Genomic DNA, 15933 nt, shown 5'->3' with positions numbered 1-15933 from the left:
TGCTCGCATGCTTGCTTTTGTCGCCTGCTGAATATTAAGCAAACGCTTAACCCACACAGGCTATTTCCTCATCCACAGGTGGCGTAAGAGGTGACATAAGTATCAGTAAGTTAGAGGCACTTAACAGTAAGGGTGAGAAACTTCTGACCAGATGTTTGTGTCTGCCTCTGAGCGGGTGGCTACAGTCACTTTTCATTCATTGCGGAGAAGGGGGTGCTCTGAGGATACAATTGTTTTCATCCCACAGTGATTATCTCAAACAAGTCAGAGGGAGATGTCAGAGGGACATGAGATGAATCCCACCTGAGCATCTGTAAGGGCAGGGCTGTGAAAAGAAGCACAGTAAGATGAGGTTCCTCATTTACTCGTAGAGTTGCCCTTTCTGCTGCCTGACAGTGCCATGCTGGTCAGCCACAATGTCAGGCAAAGATAGCTGCTGGTAGCAGGAGCTCTTGCACAGAAACCGTGCACTGATGTTCATCTCAACCCTATCCAGGACTTCTGGAGGGTGCTAGTAATGAAACGTTTGCTTTCTGGGACATAATTTCTGCTCCCTGCTCACAGGTAGGCAGTAGTGCATGAATAATCAACCACATGCTTTCTTAGGAGTTTTACTTGTGCCTGCACTATTGTATTGATTATTTATCACGGACTTTTGTGTTCTCCCTTCTCTGTGCAGAAGTGATTGCTGAGACAGCTTTATACAAATGTGTTCTGAAACCTTTAAAAGAAGCCATTGATTCTTACTTAAAAGAAATCCACAACAAAGATGGATCCTTACAGCAGCTAAAAGAGAACCGACTTGTGATACAAAACACAACTACCACTGACCTAGGCATCAAGACCAGCGTGCCTGAAACCATTGTGCTTGAAAAGATCCTTCAAAAGTTCACAACCATGCACAAGGCCTACTCCCCAGAAAAGAAGATTGCCATCTTGCTGAAGTCCTGCAAACTCATCTATGACTCCATGGCTCAGGGAAACCCAGGTACAGCACTCCTACTGAAATGGTATCCCTCAGTGGTCCTTCCCCATATATCAGGAACATGGTTTATGATACCATTGATGTGGTAATATTCAGATTGGAGGTAACAGTGATGGATGGTGTGTTTGGTATCAGCTGTCCACAGGTCATGTTCAGAATGGGCTGCTTAGTGACTGGGAAGTTCTCTCCACTAGTAACAGGTATAAGATGTTACCTGGTTAACTTTAAGCTGCATAACCCCAAAAAACAGATGTCTGTAAGTATGTGTTTTATGTGTAATGCCCTTTTTGCAGAGGTCTTCACACAGCTCTCCATAAATCCTCAGAGCTCTGTCTCAGCTTGTAGCAGCTTAATGGTAAATTCTAGGAACGAGTCTTTGGGAAAAGTCTTTTGGTTTCTTCTTTATAAAGTTTTGCCTAAATTGAGGAGGAAATGCAGATGCTAGTACTGTTTGTTACGAATTCCTGATGCTCCAGTAAATTCCAAAAGCTACTACTATGCTTCTTTGGTGTGAGGAAGTATGTGCTCTGAGTATAAATATAACTTGGGCCTCAGGCCAACCACTAAATGCACACATTAAGCCTTTGGCCTGCAGACAGGATGTGTTTTTACAAATAGACCAGGAAGCTCCTTCCTCCAGGAATCTGCTTTGCCAGTTTAAGAGCTTTCTTTTTCTACTGGTGACCTGATGACCAGCCATGCATAAATTTGGAGAGAAGAAAGATACTACTTTGCTACAACATGCAATTGTTCAAGAACCCACAGTCTCCAAAGGTGCTTTTAGCTGTTCTGCTTTATTTTGTACTTAAACCAGCCTGGGAACACTCATACAGCAGTTGTGTCCCTTCTGAGCCTCACCTGAGGGTCATCCCTTGGACAGTACATAGCAAGATTCAATGACCAATCTAGACACATTAACAGCAGAGCAAGAAACCATCCCCAGGCTGAGCCAAAGCTGCAGGATTGATAGGACCTTTCACTGCCTTCAGATATTATGAGAAGATTTGGAAACATGTAGGGGAATTTGCTGTAACTTTGTTAAAACAGTTGTGTTAAGTTTGAGAGTAAATTTGGTATAAATCAAAGACTCATATGCCTCATTAAAACCCACATAGGAGACATGGTCTCATTCCAGTGCTGGTGGTATGTTACATATTTGTCATACCTAAGTTAGTTCAGGGCTGGAATTTCTCTACTGCAGGAAATGCCGTTGTGTCATTTCATGTCAGAAAGTAGGGGTCAGGGAAACGATTTAAAAAAACTTACATTTCTTAAAAAATTGGCATTTCTGAAATCAGAGGATTTCATTTTGTTTTGCTGTGCTAAACAAAGCATTTCGGGCAGCTCAGCTACTTTCTCATGTTTAGTACTCCTGCAAGCAGGGTGTATGTCAGAAGCTGACTTCACCCCTGTGCATCCAGTTCCATCTCCAGTATATATGATCAGTGATGCGTATCAGGGCCTGGTCATAAGAAAACTGGCCTGGCATTAAGGAAGTGTACCCAATGAATTCAGACCAGAAAAAGAGGTTAAGGGGTAAAGAATGCTATAGACTAACTCCCGGAAGACAGTGGGCTCGGAGAGAAATTGAGTGAAATGTCCTGTAGACCCACTTAGAAGTGAAATGTGTGAAACCTCTTCAACAGAATGAACTGACCCCAGATCACTTTGATTTTCCACCAGTCAAAGACAAACCTCCAGCAAACCGAAATATTTTTCTGACAGGGGATTCCCAGCTGTGGTGGGCTGAAGAGAGTGCTGTGGGCTGCTCAGACCAGATTTCAGTGCATAGGAATTCTCCTCCTGCTTTCTGCCCAACTTGAGAGCAGTGGCCCTTTTGCTTTCAGCCAGCCCTAAGGCAGCTCAGTGCTCTTTGCACAGGAAGAGCAGAGGCCATGCTCAGCTTCCTGTGCAATAGTCTGTTCGTCTTTTAGCTCCTTTTACTCACTGCTGAATTGAAAAGTTCCCTCCTCTTCCAAGATCACAGCAGGTGGAACACAAAATTAATCATTCCTTCTGCTGCAGGACAAAATCAGTCTACCTCTGTCAGAAAAAAACTCTGTTCAGTAACATAACTTACGTTGCCTGGTTTAATTTGCAAGTGGGCAGCTCATGCCAGGTCTTTATTCACTTTAGGCTAATGGTAGGATGAGCTGATCTGAGAACATGGTTTCTTATCTCAAAGCAAAGTTCAAATACCACCGAATTTTTTTTCAAACCTGTATGAAAACACAAGATTTTAACATTTTGAGACCTATGTAGAGCAGTCCAGGTTTGGCCAGGGTGTCCCAAGTTTTCTTTAAAACTAGGAATAAGCTTACTCAGGAACATCTGTGTCTGTGGTAGTGCCCATCTTGCTGCTGCTGAAAGAGTCATGGCACACTGAAGTCAGCCTTGATGGACTCCATGTATATCAAGCCATTTTAACAAAGGAGTTCTTTAGTTTGACTGCAATTCATACTACATGACAAATTCTGCCTGAAAAATTGGCTGCGGATGAAATTGTTACTCAGACTATGAACCGAATGGGTTAGATCCTCAGCTGGTTTAAACCAGCATTTCTCCTTCAAGTTGAAAGCAATCAACTTGTGGATCTGATTCATGGGGAAGGCATCAGAGTTCCTGTTTTAGCAGAAATAATTAGGAAGGCAAATTCACAGTCTTTGTCAATACACCATTCTCCAACAGATATCTGAGTACAGCTACAAGACACAGATCTATGTTTAAGCAGGACTCATCTACAGCTACATCTAGCTGTAGCTACAGGTGGGTCTCATGTCTAGCTTTCATTATAGACAATAGGGACTTAGTCAATGCAGCTCATTAATCTGGCTAGATGTGGGTGGCTGTTTTAGGTTGAGATGACTCATGACAAACTTCACTGACGATATTGATGAATTCATCACTGGCTATAAAAAGAGCTTAGGGGTACAGGTTCAGATATTCACATGTACAGAGTAGGCAGTGGCATTAGTAATTGAATCCTCGCCAGTGGGACAATACAGACAGCACTGTGGGGTCTCACTGAGCTTTTCCAAGTTCTGTTCAAACTTAAATAACAGCAACATGTGCCTCCAAGAATAGCCTACAATCTAAAAATATGTAACCTGCCTGCTAAAAATACAAGGAGCAGTTAGTAAGAATAATATGCATTACAAGAACTAAAAAAAGAAGAGTTGGGAAACCCACCTCATTCCCTCAAACTGGCTGGCATTTTTGGTGGCTTCTTTTAATCCATACACTAGAAAAAGTAAGAGACAGGACTCATGGGAACTGTAAGCTCCCAGCTCTCTGACTGTTCCTACACTTGAAAGGCATGCCTCACTACCCACAGGGAAAGCTGGGTGCATAGCTGATTTATATAGATGAACTGTAATCTTATGTAGAAAATCTGCTTATTATTTACCTTTCAGAAAGACCTTTACTCAGACAAAATGTCAAAGGTATATTGTGTGGTAGGATCTCTGCTTTTCGCTGTCAAAAACACGAGTGACGCTTGTGGAGTGACAAACGACATGCGAGTCTGCAATATGTGTGGTCTGTGGGATGAGCCTGGAGCACCCAGCCTTGTGCTACCTGGGAGCTGCCACTCTGTAGAAAAGAACCAATGGAAAAGCAAAAATAGAGGCACAGTAGGCACTGGTTTATGAAGAAATACTGTGCGAGGCAATCAGGCCAAATTTGGTCACTCTATGAGCGAGGAAGATCAAGAATGGAAAGGCTCTAAACTTAAGCTGGAAGTTGGACAGATGGGAAGACTGCTTTCTAAGGAGTTTTAAGAAGAATTAACAGAGGAACAATATTTTTACAGCAACATTTTTAACTTGTAGACTACCTAATGTTATGAAGCTTTATTTTTGGAGTATCTTTGAAGAGCACAGGGAGCTGGAGCATATAGCTCAAAACCAGATCTGTACTGATGATGGTGTTTGCTAGGTAACTGGCCCTAAAACATGTGATTTAATAATTTCTATTGCATAATTTTGCACGGCTGATACATAGCCTGCTTTCAGAAAAAAAAGGACAGATATAGGACATATATTCCATTGGAATATTTCTCTTCCTTAGCTTTTAGGATTAAGTTTGTCACCCACTGTAGAATTGAGCAGACAGATATTAGTTGCCCTGATGCACTCCTGTATAGCTCTGCAGTTGACAAAGGCATGAACCTGAAGCAGTGTGTCTTAAGCTTGTGGAAAGGAAACTGGCTTCAAATACTTCAGCAGCCAGTGTAGAACTGATGCTAGAAGCTCTGAAAACTAAGTCAGAGCAATCCCACTACACTGTTCATTATCAGTTCTCACTTCTGAGAAGGAAAATAAAGCTATACATAACAGGTTTATTTTGTTATCTTTTGGAAGAGATTTGTATGTAAGCCACTATTAATGAAGGCTGATAGACTAGAGATTATATCTTTTTCTGGCTAGCACAATTTCTACATTTGAATTAAAGAGCAAGTTCAATTTTTTCAAGGGCAATGAATTCCTCTGATCTGTAAAACATATGGTTTTGAAGTGGATTCATGCTGCCTGCATGTATTAACTCTCTTAATTTAACTATCATAAATCAAACCTTGCTGAAGCAGTATGGGATAAACAAGAGATCGCAAAATGCTAGTGAGTGAAAAGATGTTCACAATCTTTTCTTATGATCTTTGTCCTGGTTTCCACAACAGTCTTGAACAAATCTCAGTTAGCCTTTCTGTACCTCAGGTTTCCCAGCTATAAACTGAGGCTAAAATCGATGTATTTCCTGGAGAGCTACTGCCAGATATCATGCCAGTGTTTGTAAAATATTAGAGCAAACTGCAGAGCATCGTCAGTGTCTGCTGGTTGTCAGAATATACACGGAGGGAAAAGAAACGCACGAATGTGTTAAAACAGGCTGTAATTTCTTTATGGAGGCTTGGGCAGAATTCCAGTTGCTTTAAATCATGTATTTAATTAATACCCGTCTATTCAAGTGCTGCATTCCAGCCAGGAACTGACATTTTATTTGCTTTGCTATAAACATAATAGGATGAGTTTGTGGCAGAAGAGAAGGCTTATTTTAAGCTTCTTACAGATATTTATGAAATAAATGTTTCCTGATCATGCAGGGAAGAAAGGGAAATAAAGCAAGTCATATCTGAAGTAGGACAACACCACCTTGAACAAGCGAGCTCAGTCCCAGTGTCACCGAGACCTCTGGCAGGGTCAGAGCTAGATTTAAGTCTACCAGCTGCAAGCATACCTCTCTGTGAGAGACCACAGATGGAGCTAGACATGCAGGTCTGGGAACTTGGCTCTAGCCCAGATTGAAAGTGGAGCTGAGGAGTCAGTAGCCTGCAGATAACACCCTGCTGCAGCTCCCGGATGGATGCTGGGTTATGCCCCAGTGCCTTTTGTGGCACAGGGGGTAGGTGGGTTGCATGATGCTGAGCAGCACCAACCTCTTGGGTGTCTTGGTTCACAGGTATTGTTTTGTGTATCTTTGTGCCTCCTACTTCTGGTCATATTTGAGTTGCTGACAGCACCTATTATCCCCACGAATGGACTCAGATACAGGGTACCTCAGGACCGTACCTGGTCTGACAGCTGTACATGTCTAAGCTAATCCCTGTGTCTACTGTGACATCCAAGGCCATGGGAACAAGAGCAGGTTCAGAGTCCTGCCCTCTCAGGCACCCATCCTTGGCTCCCTGTGCAGTCAGTGGAGAGAAGCTGTTCCAATGCCTACAAGGAATAGGCACAATATACTGTGCCTGACCTGTCCTAAGCAACACTGACGGTTTGTGGCAACACCTGGAGTCAGAGCTAGATCCTTGATGATTAGCTTTTCTTTTGTCTTGTTGACACCTACAGCTCCTGCTGACTTCAGCTTTAGCTACAGATGTGGGTATTTAAGAATCAGGCTTCACTTTCCCACAACTGGATTAAAATGATGTCTAGTAATTTATGCAGGTTATGAGCATACAGCATATGGAGAATGAGTACTCCTTCCATTACTGCAGGCAGACATCCCTTTTCTAAGTTGATTAATCAGAAAGAAACTGTATGTTAGATTTTCATAGTTAAGCCATATAAACAGCTGGGAGTCCAATAATATTTCTATGGAATCTTAAAGTTGTGAAAGATTTATAACAAGGTCTGGTAGGGAGAGCAGCTAAGTCAGCTTATAGAAATGAGATAGCAATGAAAAATAATTACCTCAGTGCCTGCTTGTACGTACAACCACTTCTCAGCCAATAAAAAAGAAATTGAGAGGTTCTGTAGGCGTTGTTGAAAAGTGTCCTCTAACTTTCATTTCAGGTGACACCAGAAGTTGATGGCTGGGGATATAGAATTGTTTAGTTCCAAGTTGCTGTTTCCACTCTGCATTGGTTGTTTGTCCATTGTCTGGCTGGTGATCCATCTTGGTGACATTTTATTTTAAAAAAAAAAAAAAAAAAAAAAAAAAAAAGGCAGGCACAACATGGATTGGTCATGAAAAGAAGTGGTAGGAAAGAGAAAATTCTGCTATTAGTCTTGCCCTGGAAGGTCTCTTGGCCTTCAGGAAACTATAAGCACACAATCCATGCCACTGGTCAGTAACTACTACATCATAAAGAAAAAGTTTTTAAAGAAGGAGAAAAAAGTGAACCTAGCAATCTCTTTGGTACTTCATCTTCCTTTACACTAGTTTTATACAGATCTAACTCTGTTGGCATCTGAATTACTCAGGTCAAAAGGAGCAGTTTTTCTCTGTGCAGTTTTTCTAATACATTTTCATGTCTCACTTGTGTCATCTTTTTTTTTGCTAGACAATGTTAAATAGCTCTAGTACTAAGCTGCTTCTGTTAAAGTAATATATACGACATCAATGAATTGGACCCTTCACAGAGCTGAAACTTCTACAGAGACAGAAACCAATGCAACAACAGACAAATAAAACATCATAGAATCATTAGAATGGTTTGGATTGGAAGGGATTTTAAAGATCATCTAGTTCCAATTCCCTGCTATGGGCAGGGACACCTTCGACTAGACCAGGTTGCTCAAAGCCCCATCTAACCTGGCCTTAAACACTTCACGTTCATCCAAACGTTAATGAAACATTAATGTCCTTTTATAGTTTGGTTGAAGACCTAAGGCTGTGTCATTTAACTAAAGGCCGCCATAATAAAGCAAATAGAACTGAAAGCATTAATCCAGCTTTCATTAAATAAATTGTCCATGTTGTGGCGTGTGTGGACTCTGTTAGAAACAGACTGAATTACAGCCCTGACAATCTCCCATCTTCCAACACTTTGTTTTAACTGGATCAACTCTCTGATCACTAGTTATATTACTGGGTTTATTTTTAAGCCACACTATTTTTTTTATTTTTTCATCAGGGGCTAAGCTCATGTTTATTTGAGGCTTCAGGAGAACATCTTTCTTTGCCAGTGAAGAATCTGCGTCAGCTATGAATGACAAAAACAGAAAGCTGACTCATGGCAAAGATTTGAAATAAGTCAGTGGGAACATTTGAGAAACAGGAATTTATGCCGTACCATGGAGGAGCATGTGGACTATGGACCAAAACTGGCTAGCACAAAATTTCACTGAAGGTACATCAAGGGTAGCTTTGGTTCTTTGAGGTGAGGCAAACGGTTCTCAAGTAAGACACACATGGCCCATGAAAACAACACATTCAAGTGCTCAGGTGGGAAAAACTGCCCACGGTCTGAGGAAGGACATTCAGAATGAAAACAATCTGGGCTTAGGTTAACTGTAATGGTCAACTCTAAATGTTGGGAAGACAGGCCTGCTAAGCAACTTGTTATCTGGGTTATCCATGATGATTCTGTGATGTTTGGTGGAAAGTGAGAGCATCTTTCAAATAAGAAAAGTTATCCTTGTGTTCTTCACCATTTATATAGCGACGCTTCATTTTGGATTCTATTTGAAGCAGTAATTCTTTACAATGGTGACTGTTAACATATATGCTTTTTTGTCCTCAGAGATCCCAAAGAGCTGCTACAGATTACATATCAGATCACTTTGTTGACTTAATTGATATGAATGGTTTTAAGCATAGGAAATCTTGAGCCTGTGAGGATCTGTTCCCATAGCACCTGCTGCACGCCAATTCCATCAACTGCATATATTAATCTAAGTCCAATGTGAAAGACTTTTTATTTTCTCAGCTAGACACCAATGGCTGAGTAGTAGGTTCTAGCTCTTCGGGAGACTGTTTTTATTAGGAACATGTAGTGCTATGTTTTGCCTTCTGAAGAAACACAAACAAGGAAGTCCCCAGTCCTAAAACCTATCTCAAATTTTATTTTCTGCTGTATGGTCCACACATAGAGTGAACCTAAGAGCATAAATACCCCTAATGCATGTAGACAACTTCACTGCTAATGCTGCAAACACAAATTTCAGTCTGATGGGACTGTCAAATCAGAGGGCTCAGATGACAGCCTTTGCACTCTTCAAGGATTGTCATTTGCCTGAGGTCCATGAAGTTTAAGCTTCTCTTTCTTAATAAATTAATTAATTAATTAACCTTCTTGATAAAGAATATCAGAAACGGACTAAAAATTTTCATTCTCATATTTTGGGTTTGAAGCCAGTCTACTTACTTTTTAACTTTCCCTTTTTCAGCACTTTTTTCCTTTGCTTACGCTTTTGAGCTTTAACTCTTCACATAATGTAAGCTAAAGTCTGCAAAGGACAAGCTGGGTGAGAAGCTGTCACTGTTGTGTGGGAGTGTGTCTTTGTGGTGAGTTTACTGGGACCATTCTGTGTTTCTCTTTGCTCAGGGAAGCCATACGGTGCAGACGACTTCCTCCCTGTGCTCATGTATGTGTTGGCTCGCAGCAACTTGACTGAAGTCCTTCTGAATGTGGAGTATATGATGGAGCTCATGGACCCTGCTTTGCAGCTAGGGGAAGGTACAGTACAGTGTCTGCTCCTGGGATACTCACTCTGGAAATCATTCTTTATCTCACTTCAGTGTTTGTGAAAGTGGGGCATCAAGGCTGTGGCTAGGCTTTGTGGATAAGCTTTGGCCAAACTTTTCAAATATGAGGCTCTAAGATTATTGTCAAACACTTTAACTGCTTTTTGGCAGTGCAGTGCCCTTAGACGCAGTGCCCTTAGACATCACCTAGAAAGGCAGGGACCTAGCATAAATGAGATCTGAGTTGCTGCATTAGTAACCTAAACAGAGACATCTAGTGTTCCTTGGCCCAAAGGCTGAAAAATTGCAAGGTTTGTGCAAAGACTTTTATTCCGATGAGAAAAGAGCACATTTCTTAAACTGTATTGTATGCCTGGGGCCATACATCATTCTCATGGTGACTCTTCTCTTAAATATGAGTGACCCCTCTAAACAATGTTCTCTAGCTAAGTATTAAAGTGAGGCAGAGAAAGGAAAGTTGGGTTAGAGTGGAATATTAGATTTGGATGTGAATAAAGACGTCTCCTACTAGAGGGATAAATACCGTAGGGAACCGTGGGCCTTTCGTTTCTTAAATATAGATTGGGAAGCAAATGCTACTAACAGTGACAAGGTTATGCACTCTGAGTTATGAACATAGGTAATTTTTGACCATGTAGTCACTAAACAAGTAAAATGGGGTTTACTTCAGACTTTGTTCTAGAAAGAAGTCCTGGGTGAATAACAGAAGACTAATTTTATTCATATTAAATGGAGGTATAAGTCTGTAACTAAGAGCATGTCATCCCAGCACAAGGCAGAGGTGGGCAAAAGTAAGTACTAACAGAATGAGCAGTGACAGTGCAATCGTACTAGTGAGGGGTTTCTGCACCGGCTGATTATCCCACTGGAAAGAACTGTTAGCAGAAAAAAACATTAGCCTAAGCACAGCATTTTGCTGACATAATTAGGCTGGTTTTGGTGACTATGCTGCCCACAGGTTCTTCATTTCAAAAGGGAGTACTACCAGGCTGCTTGCTGAAGTCATCTGGGTTGAGAAGCTCAGGGTATCAAAGGCAAAGCAGGCTGGAGGTTCTTTTAAGTCAAAGATACAAAGACTGTTTGAAATGCTCATGCCAGTCAAAGGGGGAAAATTTTGTTAGGGAGTTCCAGATCAAACTGGCTGAAGAATCACATCAGAAAGGAGACTGGGAATAACTGCTGATACAGGCAACGGAAAAAAAAATGTCTCAGTGAAGACAGCTCTGAGATCATGAAGAACAAGGCTAAAATGTCAAAAATTCAGTTGAGTTAGGCCTTTCTAAGTGAAATGGCAAAAGGTGATTCAGGCACAGAAATGAAAACAAAAAATAAAAGCAGAAGTGAAAAACCTGTGAAAATACATCAGATAACACATAAACTCATTTAAATCTGGCCTTCAAATTAAAAATTTACTTTGAATGAATTTTATAACAACAGTGATGTTGACTACTGGGGCAAAGGCAAGGACAGATGATGGGGAATTACTGTGTGGAAATGAAGATACTGGGAAGTGTAAGAAAAAATAATTCTTAAAGGTGTAATGAATTCCTGCCATGGAGGACTGAGAGACCTTCCTGGATTCTGAGGGAAAGGATAAACCAAGTTGCAAGTCCCATCGTGGGGAGCTCTGACTCTGCCAGAGCAAGAGAAATGCTGAAGGAACAGACAAGGGAAGGTATAACTCTATTTAAGAGAGGAAAAGTGGCACTTGCAGGCTTGTTAGCCTGTTCTCAGCAGCACTTTGTGAGAGATGGTAAAGTAAAAGAGGGGGTTTGGTGTACGCAAACGTATGTAGCTATGGGACATCAGATCCACCAAAGTACAGAAAGTCAAACGACAATGCTGGTGTCTCCTCTCCTACACCAGACTTCAGTGGTGCTCTAAAAATACTGCTCTTACATAAAATGCTGTCTTAGCACTTAAGCAACCAGCCGCGATGACTGTGGAGCGCATCAGAGCCTGAGGAAGGGTTATGAAACCCCAGGAGGGCTGGTGCGAGGTTTGGGTGATGTGGAAGTGCCATCTAGAGGCAACTGCAGTTGCTGTGAAACGTACCAAAAGCAGGGAGCTCCACCCAGCAGACAGGCTGTTCTTATTTCTCCGTTTCCCCGGCAGCGGGGTGAGGGGAGCAGCAGCTGGGAATCTCTCAGAAGCCGGTGGCCTCTCACCCTGCCCCGGGCCAGGTGAGCTCCTGCTGGGGCAGCTCTGCAGCCTGACTCCTTCCTTCTGTTCAGAGGAGGCTCCGTGCCCAGCCTCTCGCTTGTCCGCAGAGCTGAGCCCGGCGGCACCTGGGAAAATGAGCACTCTTCATTGACGCGGCACTGGGGCCGTTCGCTGCCGCGGGGCTGCCTCACAACCAAAGCAGCAGATTCCTCATATTCAGCTGTGCCCTCTTATCAGGGCTTATCTTCATCTCTGTTGATAAACCCTCTTATCATGGTCCAGCTGCTTTCTTGGCTGCTGCAGTTGGTTATTTATTACCTGCTACAGCCAACACCACTGTGGTCATGGGGTTTCTGAGGGGAAAAGGGTGGCTGCGGGCTTTTACTGCTTTATCCCATTTCTCTGCTTTACCAAGATTTATCCCACAGCCCTGACCAGTCTAGGAATTACCCTTAGCCAACATCTGGGCTTCCTGTCTAGTTGATAGAGGGAGTAGAGGGTAACTTGTCCTTGCAGATCTGAGACATCCTTTAACAGCACGGAGCCCACAAGGGGACCTGAGCTCTAAACACTTCGGCAATGCAACTAGAGTTGGAGGGGCTGAATCCAGCCTTGTAGTTTTCCTACAGCGTACACTACAGTTCTTAACTATTTCCTTGCATCATGGGGACTGCTCAGGAGTCCTGTTGCACTGGCCCTGTTAAACACAACAAAAAGATGGCCACATCCCAAAGAATAAACCTTCTGTGGTAAAAGGCATTGCTTGGGTTGGTTTGTGAAAGCTGCTTTTGTAGTAGGCAGTTTGGAAGTGGAAATGGGTGGCCTGGGGTGGTGTCATGTTCATACAAGACCTCCTTTCACAGGCTCCTATTATTTAACCACCACCTATGGGGCTCTGGAGCACATCAAGAACTATGACAAAATCACCGTCACGCGGCAGCTGAGCATGGAGGTGCAGGACTCCATTCACCGCTGGGAGCAACGGAGGACGCTGAACAAGGCCCGGGCTTCCCGCTCATCAGTGCAGGTAGCTGGCATTGTTTGCTACGGACAAAGCCTGAAAGATGAACATGCTCTCTGTACTTACTGATTTTAATTTGATAATTATTTTAAAACTAAGTTAACCCAAATCACTAGTAAAAACCAAAAGTACATATGGTACAAGATCTTCAAATCTTAAAAAAAACACACCTGATTTGAAATACATATCACTTAAAAGAATAATTTTGAAGTCTTGAAGTACCCTCATAATAATGTAATTTTAAATACAACTGCAGAGTGATTTTGTTGTTCCTTCTCAAAGAAGGCATGCTAGGAGCAGTCACATGTGTAGAGCTGTGGTGGGGAAGCAGGGAGCACACCATCACGCTTAGGGCCTGGGGAAATCATAGGCTAAGCTGAGGAGATGTGAGCAGGCTATGCAGGGATGGTTCCTAGGTGGTACAAAGCTGTAGGAGGACCTGAGACATCTCAAGGACCAGTCAGACAAGCATCTTCCAGAGCCTGGCTTCTCCTGTCTGGCAGCAAGGAAGACCTAACAGTGTCTGGTTAGCTTTGAAGCCCATGCTGTGTATGGCCTGGTGAAGACCTCCCCATGCACCAGTGGGGGAGTGTCCCAGGAGGGGTGGGTGCTCTGGGCCTCCAGCTATGGTGAGGCTGGCTACAGGACCAGGCAGTCGCGATGTCCTGCCAGCTCCATGTCCTGTGATCAAATTGTCACCCACAGGGAGGCAGCAAAGGCCAAGTCTCAGTTCTGTAAAGTCTTCACAGTGAGAAACAAAATTGTGAATGTGGAGGCGAAAGCCAGGAGAAAGCCTCCTGAGAGGGAGACACAGACCATATAGCCCTGTGAAAGCATGGAGTTGATTATGTTTCCCATATTGTGGTCAAAGTAGTCCCTTATGATCTCAGAATTTGAGAATGATGGGTGGGATACACCAAACATGCATCCAGCCCTGACTGCTGCTCTGGCAGCAGCCCATAGCAAGTACCTAGCATGGAGCGTAAGAGCTGAGTGAGCAAATGCCACATTTCCCCAGAAGATTCCCCTTCCCTCCAGCAGCATAAGGACCATTTTACATTCCTGTGAATAAGGGTTAGTATCAGAGACATGCGAGCCTTTCCTGGCAGAAAGCTCCTGCACATCCCTCTGGATGCCTTTACCATCTGCAGTGACACTCCACAAATACAGTTTGGAAACCCATAGTCCACATATTTCACAAAATTTGATGAACCTGAGTATTTTCTGACCAAAATGGCTGGGAATTTTTTTTCACTTCACAGATACAAATTATACATGCAGGTTCCACTATGACCAAAAGCTCTCTAGATTCTGTTCCTCATGCAAAACACCCCAACAGCAGTTGATGCCTGAAACAGCATACAAGTAAAACAGCTTTCTCAGCATAACTTCTTCTGCTGTTTCCTTACTGATGGAAGGAAGTTTGGAGGCCACCATCTCAAGATGCTCTCTGGGTGATGGTGGAGTTGCAAAGGTTGCCACACTGCCAACCCTTTCCTGTTTCTGTGAGACACGGGATTTTCAGACCAGATCTCTGAGGTTTTGGGATTGTTATTCTGGTCTGTTACTTCTTTGCATCCTATTTCTTTAGGAGTTGTAGAAAAGTGGGAGAAGGAACTGTTGCAGATTGCTCACTAAGGATATTCACCAAAATCAGAAAAAACCTTTCACTTATGTGTCTTTAAAGGGCTAAGTATTCAGTTAAATGTAGTTTAAGTATTTGCTGATTCAGAGCTTGTTCTTCAGAAGGTAGAAAAGAGAGAATAGCTAAGGCATTGGAGAACGACGAGGATTTTTGAGGGCGCTTAGGAGCTCTAGATATCTAGGGCTTTGGAGCTGAATTCTACTTCCTTCAGTCTTAAGTCACTGTGTTAACTGCAAGATCTATCCTCATGTTTCTCTTCAGGATTTCATCTCTGTCTCCTTTCTGCAAATTGGTGCTCAGTCAAGGACACTTGCTTCCCGGAAAGACACCACAGCTGAGCAGCTGAACCAGCAATGTGCCGAGAAGTTTGAAGTCTCCCATCCCAAAGACTATAGACTCTTTGTTTATGTTGATGACCAGTGGCTGCAGCTGGACAAAGATGCCCTTCCTCACCAAATTAAAGCCTCCCTCCTGAAGTGTGAAACCAAGAAAGATTTCCATTTTATTTATAAACCAATAGACAATAAAACCCCACCAGTTCCAATTGTCAAAGAGTCAGACTTTCCCTAAGGGCCACACTGCTTTTTTTGTCGTGTTTGTTGTCATCCTGAAAGGGCTGGATAGTTTATCTCATGAGATCCTCTGATATCTGCAGACCTCAGAAGGTCTCTGGAGCATGGCCTTTGACACAGGGCAGATGTGCTACTTGTAGATGCTGTCTGAATACAGAGCATTTCTCAGCAGAGTTCCTTTGCAGAAATAAAAAGAGCATTCAGGAGAACATTCATCTTCTGGAAAACTTGAAGTATCAAACCTCAGAACTTCCTGCTGGCAGCCAGCTGACATCACAGAATGTAAATGCACAGTGGAGAAAACCCAGAGATCTTGCAGAAAACTGGATGCTCACTCCATAATGAATTACGGCAGGTGTGAATCACCTCCGTGCACAAGGCCTGTGCACACACCTCAATGCTATCTGGAGGTAAGACAGCTTTTAAGCCTTACAGTATCTGTTCACCCCGTTGGAATAAACTGAATCTTGTCTGATGTATTCAGAGACACAGGGTTGCCATCTGTAGCAGAACTCCATCTCTGGCTTGCTGTCTACAAAATGTCATTGCCTTTGAAATCCACAGAATTACAGACCATGCAAGATGATCCTGTACTTTCACTAAGAGTGCATTTTCTGCC

General features: G+C 42.8%; 1 protein-coding gene across 1 annotated transcript in view; it reads left to right on the top strand.

Moving 5' to 3' along the window:
• The window catches only part of RIN3 (Ras and Rab interactor 3), a 19075-nt gene extending 3763 nt beyond the window's left edge, over positions 1 to 15312 (top strand). The window contains exons 3-6 of the mRNA XM_010022456.1: positions 680 to 988; positions 9753 to 9884; positions 12940 to 13103; positions 15004 to 15312. Coding sequence (XP_010020758.1) covers positions 680 to 988; positions 9753 to 9884; positions 12940 to 13103; positions 15004 to 15312 — 914 coding nt within the window. The remainder of the gene's footprint in view (positions 1 to 679; positions 989 to 9752; positions 9885 to 12939; positions 13104 to 15003) is intronic.
• Positions 15313 to 15933: the final 621 nt, after the last annotated feature.

Source organism: Nestor notabilis, unplaced genomic scaffold (genome assembly GCF_000696875.1).
Source record: "Nestor notabilis isolate BGI_N333 unplaced genomic scaffold, ASM69687v1 scaffold26469, whole genome shotgun sequence".
Lineage (NCBI taxonomy): Eukaryota > Metazoa > Chordata > Aves > Psittaciformes > Psittacidae > Nestor > Nestor notabilis.
This window is presented reverse-complemented; position numbering and strand designations above follow the sequence as displayed.